This window comes from Triturus cristatus, chromosome 9 (genome assembly GCF_964204655.1).
Source record: "Triturus cristatus chromosome 9, aTriCri1.1, whole genome shotgun sequence".
Taxonomy (NCBI): domain Eukaryota; kingdom Metazoa; phylum Chordata; class Amphibia; order Caudata; family Salamandridae; genus Triturus; species Triturus cristatus.
In genome coordinates, this window is record NC_140592.1 from 427946011 (window position 1) to 427972769 (window position 26759).

Sequence of the window (26759 nt, forward strand, 5' to 3'; positions counted from 1 at the left end):
ACGGGTTATTCGCAAGACACCCCTCTCACCAGGATGCCCCTCTCACAGGTGTTCCCCTGCCACGGGATATCCTTGAGGCCCTCTTCCTCAGATCTGGCCTGGGTTCAGTGTCCTGTATCGTGTTACTCCCATGCCGATAAGTACGGGTGCGGAGGAGACGGCAGGTCTCACCTCAGATGCCGCAGTCAGACCTGGAGGGTGGCTGTTGGCTCCTGTCTTTAGCACGCGAAGTCTTCATCCTCCTGAGACCTTTGCTGAAGGGCGGCTGATGACCATCTCTCGTCGCGGGGATACTCTCTCTCACCGGCATCCCTGAGGCCTTTGCCCCTGAGTCACCACGGCTGGCATTGACCAGTGTCCGTGTAACCCCAAAGGTGGGTGTTTCGAATGGTCCGGCCTGCTCACCTCTGCAGATCCCAGGTGTGCTGAAAGCATCATCAAACAGATGGTCTTTTCTCCGTGCCACGGGTGTTCTTCAGGACTTGCGCACTGTGTTCTGACGCTTGTCACCTTCCTTGTCTTTGAGGTGTGAGTAGTCTTGCCACACTCTTCTCCTTGTCCTCTATTTCTTTCTCCGTGAGGCTGTCATGTCACTCTGACTTCTTCTCCTTCTTACAGTGGCAACCGTGCCACTCAGATCTTTCTTTCCCCTTTTTCCTTTAAGTGGCAGACGTGCCACTCTGATATCATCTTCCTTCTTGTAGTGGCAAACGTGCCACTCAGACATCTTCTTTTCTTGTAGTGGCAAACGTGCCACTCAGACATCTTCTTTTCTTGTAGTGGCAAACGTGCCACCGCGATGTCTTCTTTCTTCTTAGTGGCGGACGTGCCACTCTGGTCTCTTCATCTCTTCGCTTCACGACCTACTCTGGACCGTTTCTGTTCTCCTCTTGTCTGGCCAGGCTTCTCCATGCAGCGCGCGCACTCTGCACGTGTTCCCCCTGGTCTTGTCCTCGTCCGAGAACACTCTCTTCATCTTCCTCAGCATTCCGAGTTAGGGTCGTGACCTTCTCTTCATCTTCTCCTTTTCACCAATTACTTTGGTTGAAGTTCGTGGGGCCATGCTCATGGTCCGCTTCGTTCTTCTCCCGTTTCACCAGTTACTTTGGTTCTTCTTGAGCTTCTTGGACCACTTGACGGTCCGCGCTGCCGATCCCTGGCAGGATATCTTCGGTCTTGCGTCAGACCTCTTTGTGCAACTCCTGGCGAGTCGGCTTCTTTGGTGCGACCATGTGGCAGGTCGGCTGGGCCTTTGTGGTGCGACCGTTCGGCTGGTCGGCTTGACCTTTGTGGGGCGACCGTTTGGCAGGTCGGCTTGGCCTTTGTGGTGCGACCGTTCGGCTGGTCGGCTTGACCTTTGTGGGGCGACCGTTTGGCAGGTCGGCTTGGCCTTTGTGGTGCGACCATGTGGCTGGTCGGCTTCACGAGGTGTGTCGCGTCGTGTGACTACCTTTGTCCGCTGCCTTGTCAGGCGCTGGTGCGTGCTACTCTTCGTACCGTCGTGGTACATCTTCAGTGTAGCGTTGCTCCTAGTATCATGATTACTTGATGTGGTGGCTTCTTGGCGCCACTGGGTGGGGCTCGGCATCCTTGCCCGCCAGTGTTGGATACTTGCTGTGCCCATCCTCTTCAGTGGGTTCCTCTCCTGTAGGCGCTGCAGTGTACTGTCCGCGTCCGGGGTACCTCTGCGCTGAGTCCGTTTGTTCTCTTGAGGGTTCGCTCCACTTGATGCGGCGACAGCGCAGTCCTCGCTGGGGTGGATGTGGCTCGACACCGTTCTTCTTTCTTCCTCCTTGTCGCTGCGGGATGGCGCTGCATCCCTGTGGCACACCGTCACTTCTTCCTGTGCTTCTGTCGCGTTCCTGCGCTTCTGGCGCATTCCTGTGCGCCTCCGTCGCCCTTCCCGTGCGCTCACCATCGCGCCTCCGTCAGACCTTGCGGTACGTGCCTTGCTGCCTCTTCTCCCTTGCCGTCGGTCTCCTGTAGCTGCTGGACTTCCTTGGCTTGCTGTAGGCTTGTTGGTTTCTTTGTGCTGCAGTACCACCAGTGGCCACTGGGTGGCAGTGTTGCTTTTCTTTGGCTTCAGCAGCAACCTTCTGTACTGCCAGAACTCTATCCCTTGTTTTCCTTTCCACTGCTCCCGGCTTCACTCGTGAGTAGGAGAGCTGGAGGGGAGCTGGAGCCAGGCAGACCAGTGGAGTCCAGATGGGGCTGGAGTTGGAGCAGAGCAGTGGAGTCCAGGACACGTGGCAGCAGGTAAGTCTTTTTTTCCTTACTTTTATTTATTTAAAAGGCAGGGGGCACAGGCATTGCAGAGAGGATGAGGCATCTTTCTATGGGCACTTGTTTATTGAGGTGCAGGGGGCACAGGCACTGCAGAGAGGATGAGGCATCACCCTGTTGAGCTTAGGGGCAGTTGGTGCTATCACGCAGTGCTTTATTCATTAGTGGCAGCGCTGGCTGCGTGCTGCTCGTGACGGCTCTGCTGGGGATCCTGTGAAGTAGGGCAGTACTTCTATGGCCGGCGGCGGCCATTCTTTACATTTCCTTTCGCCCTCCGTGCTCCCGGCAGCTTCTTGCGGCAGGGAGGGGGGTGTGTCGGCACGCTTGTCGTCATGCGGGGTAGGCACCCGCTGGTAGTGCCTTATCAGTTGTGTGGATGGGGGCTGAGTCTCTTGGCCCGTACGTTTATTTTCTCCCCTCATTGGCGGCGCTGGCCGCCTGCGGTCGCATACCGCTGCGGGTGGGCTCCGCTCTCCATTTTCTCTTCGTCCCGCCCCCCGCAGCCGGTCACCTAGCTTCACGGACCGCGCGGGGGGGGGTGCTGCGCTGCTTGTGCCGCTCCTGTTTACCGTTGCGGGTGGGCTCCGCTTTTACTTTCAAAGTTCAGTCCGCCCCTTCCCGCAGCCGGTCTCCTCACCTTACGGGCCGCGCGGGAAGGGGGTGCAGGTGCCAAACGGCCACGGCCAGTCGCGGGTGGGCTCCGCCTCAGTCGGGACTCGTCATCGCTCCTCTGCTGCGGGGTGGGCACCCGCTTGGCTACACCCTCAGTTTGCCGCTCAGCTCCTCACCGTCCTCCACGCGGGTGGGCTCCGCGTGGTCGCCGCCACTTGCGGGGGTCGCAGCCGATGCGGGTGGGCACCGCTCGGCTTGCCATTACTTCCGGGCACCTCTCGGCACAGCGGCAGGGTCGGGGTGGGCACCCGGCCTCCGCCTGCAGAACGACGGCGTCGCGGCCGATGCGGGTGGGCTCCGCACGGTCGGCACTTCTCCTTTTGGGCTTCTCGGCACAGCGGCAGGTCGGGGTGGGCACCCGACTGCCACGCTTCCTCCCTGGGGCACAGCGTCGCCTACCAGTCTTCGTGGCGGTGCGGGGTGGGCACCCGGTCACCGCAGGGCCTGCTGCGGGCTCCGCTCGCCTGGCTGGCTTCTCGGCGCGTGGTGCCTTCTTGCAGAGGGAGGGTGACCTTAGTGGGAGCACTCCTCTCCCCCTCACGAACGGAAGGGCTGCTGCGGCACGCTGGGGCTCACAACCCTCGTCGCCATTGTGGTGTTTGGGGCTCTAGGCCCTCATGCTAGAAATGACTGACGCAGACACATACTTAGATGGTGGGTTAACTGGCCACGAGCACGTGCGCTCGGCCCTTTTATTAGCCTAGTCACCTGACCCAGTGACGTAGGTGGTGGGTGGGTGTAAAGTGTAGAGCATACACTTCTGAACACTAGAACGTGTCCATGCTAGGACACTACAGGTGTCTTGAATTGTCTGATTTATCTCGCTTGCCCTTCTTTTCAATCTGTCTAATTGCAGAATACCTCATGGTGTATGGGGTTTCTGATGAACACTGACTAGCAATTTTCCTAAGTGACAGTGTGTTACACTTATGTCGGGATTTTATTTGTTGCTCTGGGCACTTTTTTCATTTTTTTTGTTTGTGCACATATTCACTTGGAGTTGTCTGACATTATAGATCGTAGTGCAAATTCCCTCTTGTTTGACATTAAATAACGTGTCATACTGTTTTTATTAACAGCCTTGAGAAAGTCGTCAAACGACGAAACACATTTCGGCTGTTCGCTCTCTATAACTGCGTGTCCACTACTTCGGAGATCAAGATGGCTGTACATCGATTGCTTCATCTATTGTTTTGTTTAGAATTAAATTGATTACTAGCTAATAAAAGTCAGTTAATACTTTGTTTTGCTGTGCTCTGTTTGAATTTTTATGGTCATTGTGTATGGAGAATTTCTCTATGTACTTAGTGACACTGTAGATGGCACAGTGTCGACATTGAGCATGCTGGATGACATATTGTACTATATAAACTTGCAAACTAACAGAGGTGCTGGCTTCTCTTGTTAACCACTGCCATCATTCTTTGTATTATGGCTTTATATCCAATGGAGTGTTTCAGTGTCAGTTTATTTTATTAAGTGCACAATTAATTAAAACCTTTGCAACAAGTGCCAATAGTAAAAAAAATGTTTATGAGGATAAATTCAGAAAAAAATGGTTATAGAAAAGGTACTACGCATTACAGTGCTAAGTATTAAGCTTTAATAAAACTACAATTAAAACATTTACACCTGGTATCAATATTTGAAAATACATTTTCAGGGAAGCAATATCAAAAAGACTGAATCTAGAACTAAAAACTAGGCCTGGGCTAAAATTTCGATCCGTTCGCGGAAATTGCGTTAATTTGACATTTTCGCGTTCCGCGAAAATGTCAAAATTTCCGCATTCCGCAGCTTGGCGATAATTTGTTCCTTGCTCGCACTGTAAAATAATACATTCTTGCGCGCGCGCGATCGCCTTACCTGAATCCCTGCGTTCGACGACAAGTTTTCTTGATCCGGTCGCGTTCTCCATGAGATGTTGTATTGTTTTTAGCCATTTGCGCTGCCTCGCGACAGTTCGCGCCCGCAGTGACGTCATGCGTCACGTGATCACGTCTTTCTTCTCGCGATCATGCACTGCGAGACAACTGAAAACAAGATGGCCGCGCCCGCGAGCAACCACATGGGTAAGTTGGCGAGCCGCAACCATGCAGAAAATCTCGCGAACATGCGGGAAAAAAACTTCTGCATCTTCACGATATTTCCGCGTGTTTGCGATAATTTTTAACATTTTCGCGATAATTTGCGAAAGTGGATTTCGCAAATTCGCCCACCCCTACTAAAAAACACATTAAAGTGCCTAGGTGCTAAAGCCTGGGAGGCTACGTGACCTGTCTATGGGTTCCAGCTACAGTCCCTTGTACTAGTCCTGATAGCTGATGTTCCCTACTGATTCAGTGACACAAGGTATTAATTCAGAAATGTCACATTCTCCACTAGGCGGGGCCTCCCGTGAGCTCGAAATTTTCCGGTCGAGCTTAAACAGGTATTTCGCAAGCCTGCACCTGAACTGAATGTCCTTCCCTTTAAAGCAGGCTAAAATTGCTGGCCTGCTGCAGTGAAGGCTCCTCTGGTTCCAGATTGGTCAAAGTATGCTCTTCCGATCTTCCATGTTGTTTTAAAGATACATATCTGGTGGATCAATGTCTCAGAGGCTGACCCTCAAATCCGGTACAGTCCAGTCATGATTGCCTGCTTCCACGGGGGACAGGTGTATTAATGGCGGCAAGCAACCCATTCGATATTTCATGAAACTGTTTTAAGTTGTGCTTTAATGGCTGTGACTAGGTATGGCTGAGGTGCTAGTTCAGTGTAAGATGCCAGTGTAATAATCCTAGCAAAGAGTCCCTTGTCTACAAGCAGTGAGTGGGGCCTTAATGCATTTGTTGACTGTTGTTTTGATTGGATGGTAGGTACTGAAGGATTCCCATTGGTCAGCCAGGCCTAATGATGACAGGAGGTTTCGAGGTAGTTCCTGGCTGGAGAGTTGGCCCTTCTGTTTATTTCTATCCAAAGGAGGGAGCAAAGTGTTGCTCTGCTAGCCTCATTTAGTTGATAACAAAGTTTAATGAAGGTGCCCTTCCTTGCTTTTAAGTGTTTGACTAGGCCAAACTCAAGGCATAGCTGGGCTAGTGACGTGTATGCTGGCAGAGAGAACAGCCATTTGAAGAGCTTACTAACGACTTTACCCAGATGAGCAGTATCCATTCCCCTCTGGAGTTTGCTTCCTTATACAATAGTGGAAATTATTTTTGTCTGATTTAATTTCAGTAAAGGTAGATAAGTGGAAGATCCTGTGACTGCTTTGGTGCGTTTAAATGCAGCTGTAAGGGTGACTGATCTTCCTCATATCTGCTGCAGATGTGGTTTAAATGAGCCAATGTTTTCCAAAAGCACGCTCTGGAATACCACTGATTTGAGTGCCATGGAGACTTTCCAAGGGACATTATTTTTGACTTTTTTAAGTTGATGGTCATGGTGTTGACAGATGATTATTGAACTGTAGAATTCAGAAGCCTTTGGAGGCAAACTTTTGTTCGGCTAAGGAGAATCTGGTCATCGGTATACATCAAGCATGGTAGTGTGGTGTTACCCAACTTCGGGACGTCCGCGTTCACTTATGCTAAGCTGGTTGGTAGATCAGCTAGAAAGAGATTAGGAGAGTTGGGGCTAGTACACAAGCTTGTCCTAGCCCCTGATGGAGATTGAATGCAGTGCTTTTGCTGCAGGAGCAGTATGTGGCTATCACCTCCTAACCTTTAGTAACTCTCTAGCACAAGTTGACCAGAATAGTCTTTCCCACCATCTTGTTTATCATCCAAAGAGCTATTAAAGACTGGTAAATATTGTAGGATGTGCATCACAGGCCACCACCTCCAGCCATTTCCATCTGCAAATTACAAGACCATCAGGTCTTCCATTTAAAAATAAAAACTTGATTGCAGGACCAGAGGAAGCCACCAGCAAGGGAGCAGCAAAGAATGTGTATTACATCTCTCAGCTGCAAATGCAGCGGTTGAATTCTCTGCAGACAAAAATTCCTTTTTGCTCTTACAGCAGTTAAACTTGCTGCGTCCTTGCTTGGTTGCTCACATAGTAGCTTTAGGGCGATCTCAAACTTTAAAAGGATAATGAGTAGGTTGGCTAATCAGCATTATGGGTGTTGTTTAGCACATTGAGCCCAAAACAAGTATTAAATGGCCTATGTTTATTTTAAAAGGCCATTAAAAGAAGAACTCAGAATAGGGAGCATTGGAAGCTGAAATCATTGAAGTGCACTAACCTACCATACAACCTGCACAGATTTGAGAGAGCACTATTCACATACCTTCTCATTCTTCCTTTTCCTCTATTCATTCTACTGAGAATGACACCTTAGATGGCAGTATAATGTAAATTTTCTCATTATACATTTCAAAGCAGCTTCAGGTGCCATAAGCAAATAATAAGAAACAAAAAAGAAACGCATACGTAATAAATAAGCATATTCGAACCTGAGTGAAACTTTGGGTTTCATTATGATGTCGGGCAGTTTGAAAACAGACCGACTCTTCATCAGAATTGGTTTCGACCGTCTCGCGTTTGGCGAGTCCAACCGACCGATTACGTTGCTTCCGAATACCGATTGGAAAGTCTCCCATTGACTTCAATGGAAGCCTGTGTTCCGAAAGACACAGGCTCCCATGAAAAAAAGGGGTGGTTACGGAAAAGGGGTGGTTGCGGAAAACCCTACACTCTGTGCCGGGCACCCCATGATGCCTGCCACACTGTGCATGGTTTGAAAGAGGGGTCCCATGGGTAACCCCACGGTCCCCAACCGGAGGCCTCAAGATGAAGGGGGGCCTGCTAGGGGATCCCAAAGTCAATATCTGACAGCCTTTCCTTGTCAGACAGACCAATTCAGAAAGGCTGTCCGAATATGACATCGTAATACGTCAGTCAGAAGCATGGTCCGTAGAGCTGTATGATTCAGCTTCGACCTACTGGAGTTTCTAAATGCCGGTCAGAACTGATTTGGACTGACCAAATGGTTTGCTTTCTGACTGAGTACATCGTATATGGTCGGTCAGAAATGATTCCGACTGAGTTCGAAACATAGAATCCGACACGTCTCGGTGAATCTGACTGCCGTTCAGAGCCTTTCCGACCGAAATCGTAATGAGGCCCTTTGTGTGAAGTGGACATATGCATTTTTTCATTCAACTAACACCAACAACAGAATTCATATAGCAAAGAAAACGAAGTGCTAGACAACAATGAGCATTGATCAAAAATGAGATTTCACTTGGCGGCCTTAAAGTAAGAATCTACGTCTGCACAACTCTACAGGCATCTGAGGCTGTAGAGTTTATTGGGTCCAATGTCCTGCTCCATGCCTTGGTGCACATTAATTAGGTGGTGGAATTGGCACAGAGAAAGGCAGTGTAGAAAAAGATGCTGCCCTCAGTGCAGGCACAAACCTTCCTCCACAGAGAATAGTGCTGCAGTGGCAAATAGACTAGGCATTTCAAAAAAGTAGTCTATCTGTCATTACAGGTTGGCAGACTATCTGATTTTGGTGAAGGCATCAGTAGCCTACAGGTTGGTACTATCTTCAACTCTACCCATCTGTGGGTGGGTGCTCGTCAACTTCCAGGGACCATGCCCAATTGATGCTCTTGGGGACACACTGGATGTGCCACACTTATTTATTGTTGCAGTTTTATTCTGCACAAGTTTCGCTCAAGGCACTGAAGTGCTTCAATTGACTGCTAGATATCGTCACACATATTTTTTTTTTTGGTGTACGGGAAGATTAAGGAACTGATTTAGAGCTGGGCAGACCGGTAAATCCATCACAAAAATGACAGATATCCCATCTGCCATATTACAATTACCATAGGATATTATGCACTTGTAATCACATTTGTGAATGAAATCTAAATCAGATCGTAAGTGATTTGCCCAGAATCACAGTTCTTTACTCTGAGGCTGAGATTCCAACATTTTTCTCTAGTTCTAAAGTTTAAAGCATTGGCCCTTATTGAACGAAAATACATTATTTAGACAATAAAGTCTGTCAAAGTGCCTAAAATTACAAATAAAATCGGAATAATAGCTGTTATCACAATTTTTCCAGTTCTCAGTCATTCTGTGGACAATTCATCATTCAACCTCTGTGTTTCTCACAGGTAAAAATGGGTTAAAATACTTATTCAAAAAACAGCAAACAACTTGATAAAAGTGCCTTTGATTAAGAAAAAGGAGATGCAGTACAGTCCGTCAGATTAAAGCTGTTTGTTTTTAGCACTACTAGTATTCACTGATCCGACCCGTCTTCTTTTTTGACTTCTGAGCTTGATTTGAGTTGCTTCATCACGCACCCTAGAAATGTTACCAGTTTTGTGATCACTTGTGGCTGCTCATTGTTCAAAAAGAAATTGATGGCTAATGGTAATGTCCGTGATCCCTCCTTGATCCATAGGGGCTTAAGCAATGTTCTGCGGTCTGCCAATAGTATAGGGAAAATGCAAAGCAGATGAGTTAGTGACTCCTGTGTAAGATTGCATAGGCGGCATTGTTTAGACTCAGGTATGTCCACCCATGGTGGTGACAGATCTAATGATAGAAAAGAGCTCATACAGAAATTTCATCTAATGGTGAGAGGAAAAAGATTCATTGATGTATGTTTGTGGGCCTTTTCTGTCATAGCTGCCCAGCACCAGGGGAGCATGTTTTCTTTTTATAAATGCTCTTAGATGAGATTTCCTTGATATTCTTTTTATGTTTCTGTTCATGACTGTTTAAAACAAAAAATGAGGTGATTTTGAGTTCCAGAGCTCCCTTGAACCTGTATGCGTCAAAGCTTCGTCTAGGGCTTGTAACCAGGGATACGTGTGATTTGTGCTGTCATGACATGCAGTTTCCTGCCAGATAAGCTGTTTTAATGATCCTTGCTGAGCAGATCTTGAGGAATGCAAGTATTTTATTATACAGGCCCTTTGCAGAAGCAGTTGATCCTGTAATGTGAATTCCAGCCTAATTTGAGCTGGCGAGGTATTGCCTGGCAGTCGAAATATAGACCTGAACACCGCACTCTGTGCCCTGTTTAAAAAAGCCCCCAGTTTTCCAAGGTAGGCTTTTGAGCCATTTGACAATGATGGCACAAGTTTAGCAGAGACTATTTTAAACAATGCCTCAAAAGAGAACTTGTTTGTGCCCTTGAATATTGTTTGAAAAGCACCTTGCAGCGAGGCTACTTTTGGCTTTAATTAGTTTAAGTGTAGTAGGTGCCCACCTTTATTTTCCAGTCAGCAACCCAAATATTTATATTCATTCGCGTTAGTCAGGCGAGGGTTATCGAGATACGATTGGTGTGCTTTTCTCTTTTTCCGGCCAAAGACGACCATGTTTGTTTTTCATAGTTAATCTGCATATCATTTGCCAGACAGTGCGTGGCTAGGGCTACTAGCAGTCTATAAAGCCATATCGGTGTCTGGCTGAGCAAGACGATGTCGTTTGCGTACAGCACAGAGGAGATGTGTTGATTCTCAAGTTTGGGAGCATGACTATTGACTTGATTTAAGGCAGGAACCAAATCACACATATACAAATTAAAAAGGGTGGGTGCTGATACGCACCCCTGTTTGACCCCTTGTCCCATATCGAATTTCTCAGAGACAGCTGTATTTCGTCCTAGTTTTACTCTCGCCCACGTGTTAAAGTAGAGCAATATGATACCTTGCAATAGAGGTTCTGGGATTTTCCAGGCTGTGAGTTTAGCCCACAATAGATGACGATTTACTCGGTCAAAAGCTTTGCTGTAATTAATAAAGCAGCAACAGAGTTCTTACTTTTTCTGAATTTGTCGGGTGACAAGCATCCTAATGGCAACCAGATAGTCAGTGGTGCCCGCAGCTGTTCTAAACCCAGTTTGATTAAGGCAAAGCAATTTAATTGACTTTGCCCAGTCTTGTAAATCCTCAAGTAGTAGCTAGGCAAAATACTTTGCCTCAATGTCCAGTAATGCAATGTGTCTATAGCTTTCTGGAAGCGAGATAGGGCCTTTTTAGGTCGAGGACTACCGGTCTGCCAAAAGGCAGAACCGGAAGTCGGAGATTTAATGACTTGGAGAAGAGGGGCTTGAACCCGCCCCTCTTCTCCCCTGTTCTCCATTGGCTGGCCTCGTAAATGCTGGCCAGCCACTGGAGAAGAGGTCAGTCACTCCGATTAGGCCCCGTCCTTTTCGGATCGGGGGGCGTGTTTTTTGCGAGAAGTCTCAAGGAGGAGACATCAGCAAAACACGCCCCCGAATCCGAAAAGGACGCGGCGTTTCTCCGAGGCATTTCTGCTCTGCCTGCCTCGGAGAAAGGCGGTGGTGTGCGGAGGAAAGCGAGGGTTGAGAGAGAAAAAGATAAGAGAAGCACACTACGAGATAGCGAGGCCACAGTACACATATTATCAGAGAAAGTGAGTCTAACGAGGGAATCGTAAAGTCTGTACAGAGACGGGCTGAAGAGATAAAAGATACGAGTGAAAAAACACAGATTCTTGAGGGGGGCGGGGCAGTAAAAGAATCAGACGATTAGAAGCCCGGGATAGCAAACCATACGGGTTAACAATTGCCACGCACAACAGGCTCGTCGCCTAGTCTTTTTTTTGAGGGACGACTCGGCATTGTGTTAATAATTTGTGTGGACTGCCCTTATTTTTCATCTCATTCCCTCCATGGAAACTATATTTTCTACAGTTGGCTCGAAATGTACACACCTTACGAACACTGTCTCTTATGATAGGTGTTAAACGCGGGACACTTTAATCCACACGCCTTTGCTTTAATCCCCTCCTCAATCCTCCACCACCCCCCCCGGGGTGCAGGGACTTCCGTCGGCTCCCCTCCTAGTTACGAGCCCGGCGGTGGCTCGCACGCTTATCACGAAGCGCAGGAGGCGGGATCCGACGGTGGCCGGCACGCTTCCCTGGCTGGGCGGAAGTGGAGCACGCTGGGCCCGGAAGAGAGTCTGGCAGGCAGTAGGCGATAGTGAGTCACGAGACCTTAGAGCAGTGATACCGGGCAGTGAGCAATGTGTACGGAGGAGCGCGTTCCAGCACACGCGTGACGTCAGCAGATCTCTGACTCACCCACCGACGCGCAGTACCGGTGACAGAGAAACCGCACTACTATCTCTGTTACCTAACAGGGCTAGCAGCCCGTCCACAGAAACTCGTAGCCTCTCCCGGCCTTGGACACGTGGTAAAGAGTTAAAGCGTTGCACCCGCGATGATGTATTCCTGTCTTTTTATTAGCATAGTGACGTGACTGCAACAAGTATGCGTTTTAAACGTAGCTTCACCAGAGCTACATTTCTACTTACTGGAATTTTAATGGGAAATGGCCCAAGGTTCTAGGAAAGAGGAGAGGGGAAATGGAGAGAGGGCACAAATAATGAAATAGAAGCCCGATTCACGGCTGAAAGGAATACCACGTGTACTGTACTTAACAGCTAGATTCTCTGTCAGGAACTAAACAAAATGTGTGAACGCGTCGGAAACGCGCAGACAGTTTCGTTAACTGGGCGCACCCAGCTTCCTGAGCCCCGGGCGCCTCCATTGTTTCTTCCTAGTGCGACTGTGCCTGGTCTCCTGTTTCGCCTTTGTATTCGCTGGGCCGGAGGCCGCCAGTCTGCAGGCCCCAGCTACAACCTGAAGAGGAGACAGCCATTTATTTAACCGCCATCTCCACTTCAAGCACAAACCCGGTCTACCTTACACTTTTCTCAGATGCCTCTTGAAACAAAATCACAATAGACCGGCACAAATCACAATAGTAGGGTTAAAAAAACTCAATGTACGGAGTACAGCAGGTTATCTACTAATGCGTTGATTTTTGATTCTCACTTCTTTGATCCCCTCTTCACTTTGTTCGTGTATCCTGTGATTTTGTTTCAACATTCGTTCGTTCACGGCAACTCTAGTGAACAAGCATTTACAATGCAATGGTCTCGGCATTGGTAAAGTTAGAGCTATTGGCATTGCTCATGACATTATTTCTGTTTTATGTTTTTTGTTTGTAAAACATTTAAAGAAACGGCATTGTCATGAGCAATGCCAATAGCTCTAACTTTAACAATGCCGAGACCGTTGCATTGTAAATGCTTGTTTGTGTATGGGGTGGAGAATTAAGCCTTGCCAAGATGAGGGCAATGTGTGCCGCTCCATGCAATTCTTGAATACCTTTTGCAGTATCCCAGACCAAAATTCAATGTCATGTTTATAAATTGATGCCGGGATCCCATTCTGGCCTGGAGCACCATTTCCCCTACTCTTTTGAATTAGCGTTGCAATTCTGCATGCAGTGAAAGTTAATGCATATTGATGGCAGCTAGCCGCAGTTGATGATGGCGGTATTTGTGCCAAATTGTAATCGTTTAAGACTAGTCCCTCAGTGGAATTTATGGGAGAAGCTTTGTAAAGCATAGAAACATGCTCTATCCATTTTTCTGCCTTGACGTTATTTCCATTTGAGGCGGTAAGCGATGAGTCGCTGTTCATCCTATTTATAATCATCCAAAAATGTCTTGCCTTTCTGTACCTACATGCCACGAACAGTTCAGTTTGATGTTGTTTCTTGTGATCACGTTTGGATTGCCAAATCTGTTTTTTATACTCAGCGCGCAAAGAATTGACCTCGCTGGTTAATTTCGGGTTGGCTTGGATTCTGAGAGCACAGCACTTCTTATTCAGTGTAATTTTTAACAACCTCAGCTTCTTTGTGTACCAGGGATTTGAGGCCATAAATTTTAAGGGGACGGGCCATGGTTTATTCGGGGCCATAGCGTCGATTCGTGTTTGTGTTAACTTTTCCCAAACGCTGACAGTATCTGTTAGTGGCCACCCTACTTGACTTAATGCCATTTTCCAGTCATCGTATTTTGTGGAGATTTCCGAACTCCATTTGATCCGTCTCCATGTATGATGGTCTATTTTCCCTATCGCTGACAGAGAAGAGTTTCTGTTGGTTGTGGAAATAAGACCCCAGACCTGAGGCATATGGTCACTTTCACAGCGCAGCTGGATCAAGTAAGTTAAAATACTATTAAAGAGAGAGACAGAAATTAAAGTGTAATCCAATACTACCGACCTTCTTGGACTGTAATGTGTAGTGCACATTGGTTGATCCCCTGAGAAGCGACCATTCAATGCTCGCAGAGACAGTGCCTCTAGCGATGCAAGTAGTGAGCACCCCAAATAATCCACTCTTTGTAGGCATGGGGCTTGTAATAAATTAGCCCCTGAATGTCCTCCATTTTTACTGCTATGCTTCGGTAGGGATTCTCTAGCATATTTAAGTTGACATCTCCAGTTAATACAAGATGGGAATTTCTTTGTTTGATCGAAGTCACAAGTTGTTCTAATTTCTTCACACACTGTTGTTTCTCTACCACAGCTGGATGGATATACATATTTATTAAAAATGAAATGCAGATTATGCGCTTGTGTTGCCAATTTTTAATTTCCACACATTGTAAATATTTGTGGCCCATGTCGTGCTCTTTGACTTTGAAATCCAAGTGGGCAGAAAGCAAAATTGAAAGAGCCCCAGTTGCGTGGCCCTTTGCGTGCATTCTGGTAGCCAGGGAGTGAAACTCGCAATATACTTCAATTATAGTCTCCTTTTCACTCCAGCATTCCTGAATGCACAAGATATCATGTTCTGTTAGAAAATAATTCTTGGCCTCAATATCAGTTAATAGATTTTCCAGACCTGCAACATTCCAGGAGATTACCGAAATTGTTGAGTTCATTGTCATGTTTCCTAAAATCGTTTTGTTACTGTCCCCCACTATGTTTCTGACCTGCCTTAAGTGTCATTGATTATTTGAGCTAGCCAGAGTGTGGGTGAGCCAGTCTCAGTTCTCCAATTGAGGGACTATCAACGGGGCAGCTAAAGTGCATTGGCCATTAGGCTACATCTTCTCCCCCTTACTAAGTACGCCTCAAAAGAGTAAGTTTACCTCTGTGCCTGAGTCGGTAAGAAAACATAAGAGTGATGGGTCGAAATCTTTAATTAATCTCGGCCACTGTTAATTACTATGGCCACATTCCAGGCAATTGTATTTTCTCCCACTTTGCCATTTTAGACAGGAGCCAGCTATATGTAAATCAATGTAAGTAATGCTCCATTTGGATACGTCCAGTCACAGTAAGGGCACGAGAGCAAAGGTATTCTCTCATTTGCATAGGAATACACCTGCATGCAAACAAGGGTTGTCTCTTGAGATTGCACATGTTGGAAATGCTTGACCTTGATAATCTGTTACAGAACAAGCTGCACAAACATCTGCAGATTTTCATATTTTTTTTTTTAGTCCTCTTTTATCCAAATTATGCTTTATATTCAAAGAAAAAGTGCATAAACCAATCCAAAAGCAAGATGTTGTTTATCCCCGGTCACTCCACTAGGGAGAGAGAGATAACGTGTATCTCCGGGACGACAATTTAGCCTCTTGGTTGGAGAATGACACCTAATCTTACATTTTTCTTTAGACAGGTGCTTTTTTTAAATAACAGTGGCCCTGCGACCAAAGCAGCCCCTTTAGCATATTCCTAATCTTGGGACCATAGAACACAAACAGATAAAAGAATATATCCTAAGAGAATGAAAAGGAAAAAGGAAAATGTGAAAAAAAAGAAACCTCTAATCCAAAAACAAAAAAGGTGAAGGGAACAAGATGTGCAGTTTATATAAGTAATACTCAGTGAGGTACATTTGGAATGGAGTTCTTAACCCAATCATCCCAATTTTCCCAATATTTCGTTTTCTTTACCTGTTTACCTGAGCGATCTAATAGGGATACCTTCTGAATGGAGTAAATCCATTCCTCTTCCGTAGGGGAATAGGGAAGAATCCACTTAATTCAAAATTCCCTCCAAGCAAAAAGGATCAGTGCAAAGAAAAGAGCTTTGTGATTTATTGTTAAGGTTTCATTATCTAAATCCCCTGGTAATACCCCAAAAAGTACGGGCGATATAGTTAGCTTTATCTCTTGACCTATAATACCTGATATGGTCTTATCCACTTTCTGCCCAAAGGACTGAATTGAGGGACACCGCCAAAACATATGAACCTCATTTGCGCTGTCTTCTCCGCATTTCGGGCATTTCTTGATCTCACGACTCCCCATTTTTGATATTTTCTGTGGTGTCCAATATGCCTTATGTACTGTGAAAATATGGATCTTGTTTAAAGTTCCAGATTTCACACGTGACCATGAAAGAGACATTGATACTGGCCCTAATTTTTCAAGATCTTCATCCAGCAGGTCCCTCTTCCAAATCTCTGTAAATGAGGCTTGCGTGACTTCTCCACGTTGAACTACCAGCCACTGTGCAACTTCTTTCAGCATTGTATGGCTTGTGCAGGTCTTTGACACCAAGTCCGCTTTCCCTTCTAGCTCCTTTTCCTAGAGATTTTACCCAGCTTAACAATTGATAATACTTAAATTTCGAGACCTAGTGCTCGCAAATCGCAGAGAAGTGATGCCATGAAATTAACTCGGAGTCCACAATAAGTTTCCCCCATGTACGAATACCACAGATCAAAGCGGAATGGCGAGGGCATCCTCCAAACAAGCCGGAGTGCCCAGAGTGTCCCAGATGGGTGCTGCATCACTATAGTGGGGAATTTTTAAGAGTTGTCTCACCTGAGACCACAACTTGACTCCTGCCACAAGAATCTTCATTGTCACCTTCTTAAAGAATTTTGGATGGCCAAATTTTGAGAGGAAAAACCCTGCCTGGTGAGAAAAGCTAACTGCAAGAGCCTTAAAAACAGAGAAAACATTGAGCTATCCATCAATAATTGGAGAAAGGTATTTAAATGGAAGGCACAATAATACAAGTATAAATCTGGAGTAACGATGCCTCCGTGAGCTTTCTTTCTTCTAAATTCCTTTAGGGGTATTCTTGGACTTTTATTTTCCCAAATAAAACTAGAAAAAAACCCTTGTACCTTCTTGAACGAAATCTTCAGGAATTCTAATGGAATAGTATTAAACAGAAGAGTAGATTTAGGGAGAATTAACATTCTTAAGAGATTCGTTTTACCCAGAAAAGAGAATGGAAGAGTACCCCATGGTTGCAACTGTAATTTAACCGTCTTTGTTACTTTTTCTCAATTGACCTGAGCTATCTTGTCAATGTTATGGACTATTTGACTGCCTAGATATCTGATTTCCCTCTTTGTGAGGTCACTCCTATAATGGATATTCCATTTCATCAGCTCTGTTTTTGTTGGTTAATCAAATATCCAGACTCCCTCTCAAATTTCTCAAACTGGTCCCATATCACAGGAAGTGATTGCTCTAGGTCACCTGTTAGGATCATAAGATCATCAGCAAATAGTCCGATTTTCTTTTCGCAACCATTGCAACTGAAAGGAATGATCTTCCGGCAAGCTCTTAATTTACATGTAAGAGGTTCAATATATATATTGAAACGGAGAGGGGTGAGGGGACAGCCCTGTTTAGTCCCCCTACCTATTTTTATTGCTCTTGTAAGATTACCATTAACGAGGATTTTAGCAGATGGATATTTATAAATGGCTTTAATTATTGTTAAGAAGGTTTCCCCTAGATTAAAACGCTGAATCATTTTAAATGGGAAAGGGCAGCTGACTCGGTCGAATTCTTTTGCCGCATCAAAAATCATTGCTGCCAGTGGGATCTTATATGTTTGCACCATGTCTAGTGCCCCGATTAGGTCATGCGTTAATTCAAAAAGCTGTCTCCCTTTCATAAAACCTTTCTGGTCTGGGTATATTAGTGGTCCTATTACCTTATCCAGGCATTTAGTTATGATCTGAGTATATAATTTATGATCACTATTTAAAAGTGAAATAGGCCTGTAAGATTCACAGGATCTTGGGTTCTTGTTTGGTTTCAGTAGAATAGTTATAGTAGCTTTTTCCCATGGCAAGGGGAGGTCTTGACCATCTATGAAAGCCACATTAAACAGTTGAGGGAAAAATGGGGCAAGCTCTTCTTTTAAAATACCATAAATCTCATTTGGAATAGAGTCAGGGCCGGCAGGTTTCTCCTTTTTTTAGAGTGCTAATGGTTTGAACGACTTCCTCCAAAGTTATGAGGCGGTTTAGGTGGATTTTTTCATCGCTCTGGAGAGAGGGACGATCTAGATCTGATAGGAAATCTTCCATATAATCTTCGTTTAATACTAACTCTTCTGTATAAAGGTTTTGAAGGAATTGAACAAAGGCATCTTCAATCCCAGAATCATCAGTAATAATGTTACCAGTCTTTGAGCATCGGGGATCTTTTATTCAATTTCTAGACTGGTCAGCTTTTGTTTTCCACGCAAGGAGTTTGCTGCACCCCTCCCCATATTCATGGTGAGACAACCTACTGGCTTCCCATTTTCTTTTGATTATTACTTCTAGGTAATCTGCAAGCTTATATTTCGCTGCCGTTAAATTTCGTACAATATTCAAATTACCAGGAGTTTTTTCTAACTCCTCCTGATAGGTGTATACTTCGGCTTCTAAAATTCTAATTTCATCCCTTGTTCTCTTGGTTTAGGCACTAGAGAGATAATTGTTAAAATACCTCTTAGGAATGCCTTATACGAGTCCCATAACATGTAAAGGGATGCTGAATTGAGGTTAAATAAAATAAATTCTTTGACTGCTGTTTTTAATTTTTCAATTACTGTAGTTTCCAAGAGTACTGAGCAATTTAGGGTCTTTTTGCGATGGCAATTTCCAGGACCACAGCAGAGTGGTCAGACAGATGTTCCGGGACATGGCTAACCTTAATGGTGTTTTTACATGTAGCAGCATCGACCAGAAAAAAATCGATCCTGGAACGATAGCCGCACTTCTTTTTGTGAAAGGTAAAATTCCCCCTGGCTGTCTCTGTCTTATATCCCATCTCTCTCCGAATATCTAAAAGTCCCATATCTGACATCAACTGTTTTAAGGTGGCTCTCATATTTTGTGTCGTTGCTAGGCCTGGGCGGTAAATTCCGTTCCGCTCGCGGAATTTGAGGAATTTCGGTAATTTCGCGTTCCGCGGAGAGCGCGAAATTGCCCAAAATTCTACTTTCCGAGACTTCGCGAAATTTTTTCTTGTTTGCGTTCTCAAAATGCGTGTTCGCGAGATATTTCTCCCCGAGCACGCAAACAGCAACTGTGAACAGGGAAAAAGCATCGCGAACAAGCAATTCCGCGTGTTCGCGGAATTTCTGCATGTTCGCGGAGATTTTTTACCATTTCGCGGAGATTTGCGTAACGCGATTACGCAAATTCCGCCCACCCCTAGTCGTTGCCACTGCTCTACTTGAAGTTGAATCTTGACTGGGGTCCAAAACCAAATTAAAATCACCACCAAATATAATAGGATCATTTATGTTAATTATTTGAAGGAATAAAGTGTATAATGGAGCCAGGTCATCTAAATTTGGCCCATAATACCCCATAAAGGTCAGCCAGGAGCCGTTGATTTTGGCCCTGGCGATTGCCCACCTCCCTAAAGGATCAACAGTGCAATCCCCAAATATAGCTTGGATAGTTATTTTGAACACTAGAGCAACCCCTTTTATTGTGCACGTTTGGGTTGTGCAAACACAGTGTTCTACCCATTTTTGATTTTTAAATCAGTATCCATTCCTCCTTGAGCAAATGCGATTCTTGGATGAAGAACACATCGCTATCGGAAAGTCTAAGATATTCTAGAATTTTCTTTCTTCTAGAGGGGACCCTAAGACTGTTTACGTTCCATGACATAATTTTCAAGCTTTTTGCTTTCTCTATCCTACCTACGTCTGTCATAGGAGAAGTGAATGTTGAGAGAAAGGAATCTATATATGCTGCCAACAGTTAAAAAAGTGACACGCTTATCCGGGCCAATTTGAGATATTTGGTTGTTATTTATAAATGAGGAACATTTTTGTTTTTCCCACATGCTCCCCCACCCTGTGCAAGAACAAAACATCTTTCATTTTTGAGTTTTATTTTTATTTGTGACCCACCCCCATGCTTCCTATCCCCCCACCCCGGGGAACCCTCCCTCTATACTAGAGGAATACCTAGGATACCTCTGGATTCAGGCTCTGTCTCTATCTAGGCAGGATTTTAACATTCCTCCTTTGGATGTGCTTTTAATCTAAGCAATCAGGGAGTTAACTTCAGAGAGATCCTTGAAATTGAACATTTTCTTGTTCCACATCACTTTTAAAGAGGCGGGGAATCGTAGGTTTGCTGTGGCACCCAAGCCTCTTAGTTCTTGGATAGATTTCCCTAATTCCCACTGTTTATCCTGTGTGATGCGAGATATGCCTGATCTAACATGGAACGACCAGTCCCCTTTATTATACACTCCTGCTTTTAGGCCCCCGGCAAGGATCTTTTCCTTTATTAAGTACGTTTTAAAGTTAACTAGGATCCTTCTCAGGTTTTTTTTCCTAGGTCTTGTGGAGTTTGGGTCATGATGATCATCCTCCAGGGTCTGTCTTTCTATGTGAGGATGTAGTTCTCAGAGAAGATTAATAATGAAGGTCCTTATGTCTCCTCCTTCAACCTCTTCTGGGATGTTCAGGATCCTAATATTATTCCTGCTTGCATTGTTTTTTAAACTTTCTAGCATGTCCCGCTGTTCTTTGTGGCTATCTTTTAGCCTCGTAATTTCAGATGAATTTTTTTCTACTTGTTTCGTGAGGTCTCCCAAGGCTGTTTCCATAGCTCCGACTCTCTCCGTTATGTCATTCATTTTTGTTTCCAGCATTTCAAAAACTGCTTGAATTTTCGTATAGTTACTTTCTGAAACTGCAAATTTGTCTCTAATTTCAGCGAGTAGGGTAACTAAAAGACCCTCTGTAGAAGACTTGGCCTCTCCGTTGTGGTCTGTAGCTGATATCCTTGGATCATCCCTTTGCTCATGTTGATTAGGCCGATTCCCCTGAGTCTCAGGACTAGTATTTTGGCAAATGCTTTCAGTATTGTCATTTTTTTGTCTCAACTGATGGCGTCAAGGGAGCAAATCTGTTTTCGAGAATCACAGGATGCATATCTGTTCCTACTCCCCTGGTGTTTGTTATCTTGGACAGCTCAGAATAGGTCAGTTGTAAAACATCAATACTGTTGCCGTTGCTCAGGGTCACCGTAGGGGTAGATTCAGAGCTTGGCTGGCTATCCTGAAAGAGTTGGGCAGGCTGGGTGGGTTGAATAGATAGAGAGGTTTGGGCTTGAACCTTGAAATAAGAGCAGCGTGATGGGGTAACTCGGATATTAGCTGGTTTCGTTTTGATTTGCTTTATTTTCCCCTTAATTGAGGGGGTCTTCTCTGTCAGTGCCTTTTTATTATGTGGGGCTTTAGAGGTTTTTTGAGGGTTAATTTGCACTGTAGGTAGGGTGGTTTCTTTGTTATGATCCTCAGATGGGGACCAACTTGTGCTCCAGATGTCCCTGCTTCTAAGGGTGTATCTGTTTAACCAATTTGCACCCATGTATATCTCAGCAAGATCCCCACAAGCTTGCTGCTCCACACATATAGTGCCCCTTTCCACATTCAGTTTAGACCCCCAGTCCCCCCTTCTCCTTCTTACCATTGGCGAGTGCCATAGACAATATCCAGCATTCTCCAAGTATGCCCACTCACAACTTTGAAGCCAGCTAATTTCCACTTTGAAACGACCCAACTGTTTCTTAACCCCCATTTCAGGGAGAGTCAGCGCTGAAACACCAGGAGCTGTCAGGACTTGCACGCAGGGAACCGCAAAGTCAGTCACTCGACTCTGCTGCCCCGGAAGCCGACCCTAGCCGCGGTGCGCCTACCACGTGCAATCCGTGCTGCCGCTGCCGTCCAGCGGCTACTTTGCAGCATCTCCTCCACTCTGGCCGCCACTGTCACTCTCATAACCACCACAGAAAAAACACAGAAAAACAACCTAGAAAAGTAGAATGGGAAAGCTGTCCCTGATGCCGCTGCAATATCTCACCCGACTTCACATCCAAGTACCGCAAATTACGATTACACTGCCAGAATCGAACGAAAGCCCGGACCGCTCTAACTAGCGGCCACCATTTTCCCCCTAGGTCCCTGATGCAATCAGCAGTACCGAACAAGCATCTGGTGTTTATTTTATAATGTGAATGGCCCTCAGGGATGGAAAAGGCAGAGGCGCATGCACCTTGTCCCGGGGCAACTTTCTAAATAAGGCCTGTATCTTACAGATAAAGTTAAAACTTGCACATTTCACTGGAGTATTTACCTAACTTTAATCACTTCAGGGAATATTAGAGCAGATCCTATACATCACTACAATGCAAATAAGGCTACGAATTGCCAACTCTGTATTCTCTACTGCGCAAACTGTTTTAAATGATGAGGTACATGCAGGCACAGACAATCTATATTAATGTACATTCGACCAAACCATGGCCAGAAAGGGTTCTCCTCTGACAGCCTCGTAACCAGTGGACCTGTGGCACCCTAGTGAGTTAAACCTAATTGTATTAGTGACAAAGAGTGATTGCATGTAAATTGCTCATTTTGACAAACCTTTTCTGTTTCTGAAATCTTCGACCAGGAACTGCGCCTCCTCAGTGATGCGGTCATGAATGCTCCTCTTCCCCATCCCGAAATTTTTCAAGGTTAATAGACAAAATTTTCGCTGATGAACCCAATGCTCTCCACTGTTTAAAATGACTCCTAAACAGTAAATAAAAAACATTTACAGATTATGTAAGAAGGAAAAATAAACTGTTATGCATGTCAAATGTCTGTGTGCAGTGATTTATAGAGAACAGAAGCAGGCCTTGTGCAGACTGTTTAATACCTTGAGGGTGTGGACATGTAAACAGACAGTTATGGAGGCACTGAAACCGGGTAATTGTTTATTATTTTGTCTGTTGTTTTTACTTTTAAAGGGGTAAAGGGTGGGTATTAAAACATTTTAATTACTTTATTATTAGTTGTTCATAGTAAGAGTCTTTTAATTATAAGTAAGTTTTAATGGTGTTATATTTTTTTAGAGTTTAATTTACTTGTGTGTTGTTAGTGTTAAAGTGTGTGTTGTCAATTACAATTTATTAGTTTTTTTTATTAATAATATGTTTTTAATTGATAATAATTCTGTTAATTTTGTGGAAAAAATAATTGAAAATGTTTTAAGTGTTTTGTTATTCGTGTGGTGCTATAGGGTAGAAAATACATAAATACATTTGTGTATTAATTAATTTATTTAACTGTAAACATTATCTAGTTTAAAAGAATTTTATTTTATGAATGTATTTATTATTTTATATTATATATTATTTGTAGGTTATTTATATGCAATTAGTATTATAATAGTTTTAATTGTTACATTTCGAAAATATTTGATTTTTAATTTCTAAATATTGTTTATTTTTTTAAGGATTTTTAATATTTTTTATTTTTTTATTTTAGTTTAAACTGTTTGAGTTTGAATAGTAATTGTTGTCTCTTTGCTATCCAACACTTTCCCTACTGTTGCACTCATCATCATCATCATCTTTATTCTGTCAAAAATATGAGACCATAAAACCACATTACAAATATACAACATAAATATAAATAAATAACGTTATTGAACCTGTTGCATAGCACATCAATTCATATATATATCTATATATAAAGCAGATTACCAAATGCATGTAAATCACCCTTCATACATAGAATAAAAACAATCCTTTCCATACCTACTTAAAATCTCCTAGAGTTAGTGTTACTCTATATTAGTTGAAAGTTCCAGGTATATGATCGTAGAGCAGCATACAGGAGAGTAAGAGCCTCAACGCTGGGCCCGCCATACAATCCTGTTGTGCTCAACAGATCCATTACTTATTTGTTAAAACACATATAAATCATCAGTAACTAACATATCATAAAGTTGATAAAACAGTCTTCCTGGCATAGAAGACTCTCCACAAGAAAAATTACATTCTTGCACAAATATCAATTGTCGGTAGTGACTGCAGGAATATGTAAGCCACGCAGCATTGATAGAAATCTAAGTGCTTTAAATAACTAAGTATGTAATGCTTCCTCTATTTTTTGTAAAATTTGGATGGCAGCTCAATAGTGTAGGAGACCAATCATTTAATTAGGAAACGTAACCATGCGATGGAAGGTTTCCATCCTAAAATGGGTTGAAATGTATCAGTGCTTTTGGTGAGGGCCCTGACTAAGATATTATTGCATATCGTAGCTGGTTAGTATTAACTGGTTTCTGTGAACAGAGGGTTTTAAAAGTTCTACAGACATCCTATTGTTCTCAAGGTGTGCTGCTAAGCAGTCCACTCTTAGAACTTTCCTGTTCAGTTTAGCTAAGCTTTCAGAGTTATTAAAATATTCGGGTGACCCAGGTCCTGGCAAAAGCACTCTACATACATTAGACAAGAGATTTGTACATATTGAGTAGAATATAAACATTCCCTGATGACAAGTTGATTTAAAGCAGTTTACCCAGATGTCCATACTTTGTCAAAGCAGGATCGGTTGAGTCCTAATTAGATTCGCAAGGCACAATAGTCCCAGCTCTGCCTGACAGACAAAGGTTGGTGCGGATTTGGGAGTAGCAAGTAAATATCTTAAAAATTAATTCTCCACTAGTTGTATAGGCGTACAGTTTACATGGCCCATATACCTGCCTCATATATTGCTTTGCTGATACATTTTGCCTTATAAATAGTGAGCATTTCCCTCGGAGGATTAGTACCCAATCTTGAAGCTAATTTACGTAGGGCCATACAAGCACTTCTACAAAGTAATAACCTTGTTTTGATGGCTTGATTCCAAGAGCCGTCTTTGTCAAATAACACACCAAGATATGAGAAGGTGTTGGTGTATTCAATAGTAGTATCCTGGATTATCATTGCTCGGGAGCTGCCTGATTTCCTCCCGCAATTCATTATAAATGTCTTGGACTGATTCACATGTAGGTCACGATCCTGCATGTTTTTGACAAAGTCATTGAGTACCAGCTGCATTGAAATTGGGGTTTGTGCCATCAGGGCGGCATTGTCAGCATAGAGAAGGGCGGGCACAGGGTGGTGTCCCACCTGGGTCAGATCTTTTGGTTATAGTGTCAGGGCAGTGCCCACGTTGTTGATATAAAGTGAGAACAAAAAAGGCGCTAGGACACAGCCCTGCCTCACCCCTCTTCCTATGCTGAATGACTGAGTGCATTTGCCATGAATTCCATATCTAATCCTAGCTTTGGCTCCTGAGTATAAGTCCCTTAAAAAGAAATTATCTGGGGGTCCACACCCATCTCACCCATAATTGCCCAGAGCTTGGAGTGGTTAACACAATCGAAGGCGGAGGAGAGATCAACAAAACCCAGGTACAAATTGCCACCTTTGATCTTTGTGTACATCCCTATAAGGATGACCAAATTAAGACTCTGTTTGATTGTCCCCACCCCGGTGCAAACCCATGTTAAATATCAGTCAACACACCCTTACAGTCAGCCCAATCTTGTAGACTATTCAGTATTATTCTGCCAACTATTTTGACTAAAGAGTCAAGCAATGAAATTGGCCTGTAACATGCAGGGTTGTGCTGATTTTATAAATGGGTGCAATTATAAATTCCGCTCATGTGGGTAGAAATGCTGACATACAACAGGCTTTTAGAACATTTGTTAAAATGGGCCCCCACAATGGGATGTTAGCTTTATACAAGTCCATCGGTATGGCATCAAGGCCAGGTGCTTTGCCCCGTTATAGGTGATTATTGCCTTGATCACCTCATTTAAGATAAAGGGGGCAATAATAGGCAGCTGTTCAGAATCTGTGTTGCCACCGATGGGAGCAAGTTTATTGGAGGACTGTGCGGCATAGATAGCAGTGAAGTGTTTGATTCAGCCATCCTCAGGTATTGCAACCACAATACCAGGACCTTCACTCAATGGGGCAGAGTTTACTATCCTCCAGAATATGTTGTTATCATTTGTCCTACTAGCTTCACACAGTGCAGCCCAGGCCTCTTCACTTAGCCTTGTTTTCTGCTTTTTCAAAGCCTGTCTGTAGTCATATCTAGACTGCTTAACCTCGTTTTTATTCCTAGGGTTTCTGTGGAGAGCCTCTTTGAGCTTTTTATTAGCCTTAGTGCAATGTGTGTCAAGCCAGCCATCTCTAGTCTTATTTTTGTTGTTGTTGTCTACTGCAGATTCTCTTTCACAGTCTTACTAATAGTTTTAAAGAAATCAATAATGTCTGTTGGATGTGCACTGTCATCCAGGCATGTCTCGAAGTCTTCCCCTGCATCTCAAATTAGTTTTCAGAGGAAACCGTCTGGGGTGATCTTGTGCCAACACAACAAAAAGCCATTATTAGTGGTTAGCTCTACAGCACCGCTTGACAAGGTATTGCTATCTTTAATTAATAGGGACTTTGTAATTTGAACAGATTGAGGATAATGATCACGTAATGAGATGGAGTGGGTTTTCAAATGAGATACTTCGGGACTCAGATTATTTGAGCTTAAAACATAATCAATAGTAATGGGTTACTACACCCGTTAAAGGTGCATTTAAAGGTGCATATGCTGCTGATATTTCATTAGAAAAAAATAGGTCTAACATAAAAATAATTTTGTTTAGCTTGTCTCCATAGCTATTATGTGGAAAATGCAAAACCGTCCAAATTGTTCATACCGCATATTTTCTCAACCGGAGATCTGCACAGTTGAATATTAAAATCACCCACCCCACATAATCGATAGCTTTTTTTCATAGTACTTCCAGTTTTTCTAGGCACTCATATAGGTTATTCAGATGAAACACCATTTTCCCATTTTGGGAATCATTGTACAAATTCACCACAGCCAACCTGGCTGAGCTGA

General features: G+C 44.0%; 1 protein-coding gene across 1 annotated transcript in view; it reads right to left on the reverse strand.

Moving 5' to 3' along the window:
* LOC146798089 (cytochrome P450 2G1-like) overlaps window positions 1–26759 on the reverse strand; it is a 698777-nt gene that overhangs the window by 464406 nt on the left and 207612 nt on the right. Inside the window, exon 3 of the mRNA XM_085625309.1 lies at window positions 22452–22601. Within this exon, the coding sequence (XP_085481435.1) occupies window positions 22452–22601 (150 nt within the window). The remainder of the gene's footprint in view (window positions 1–22451; window positions 22602–26759) is intronic.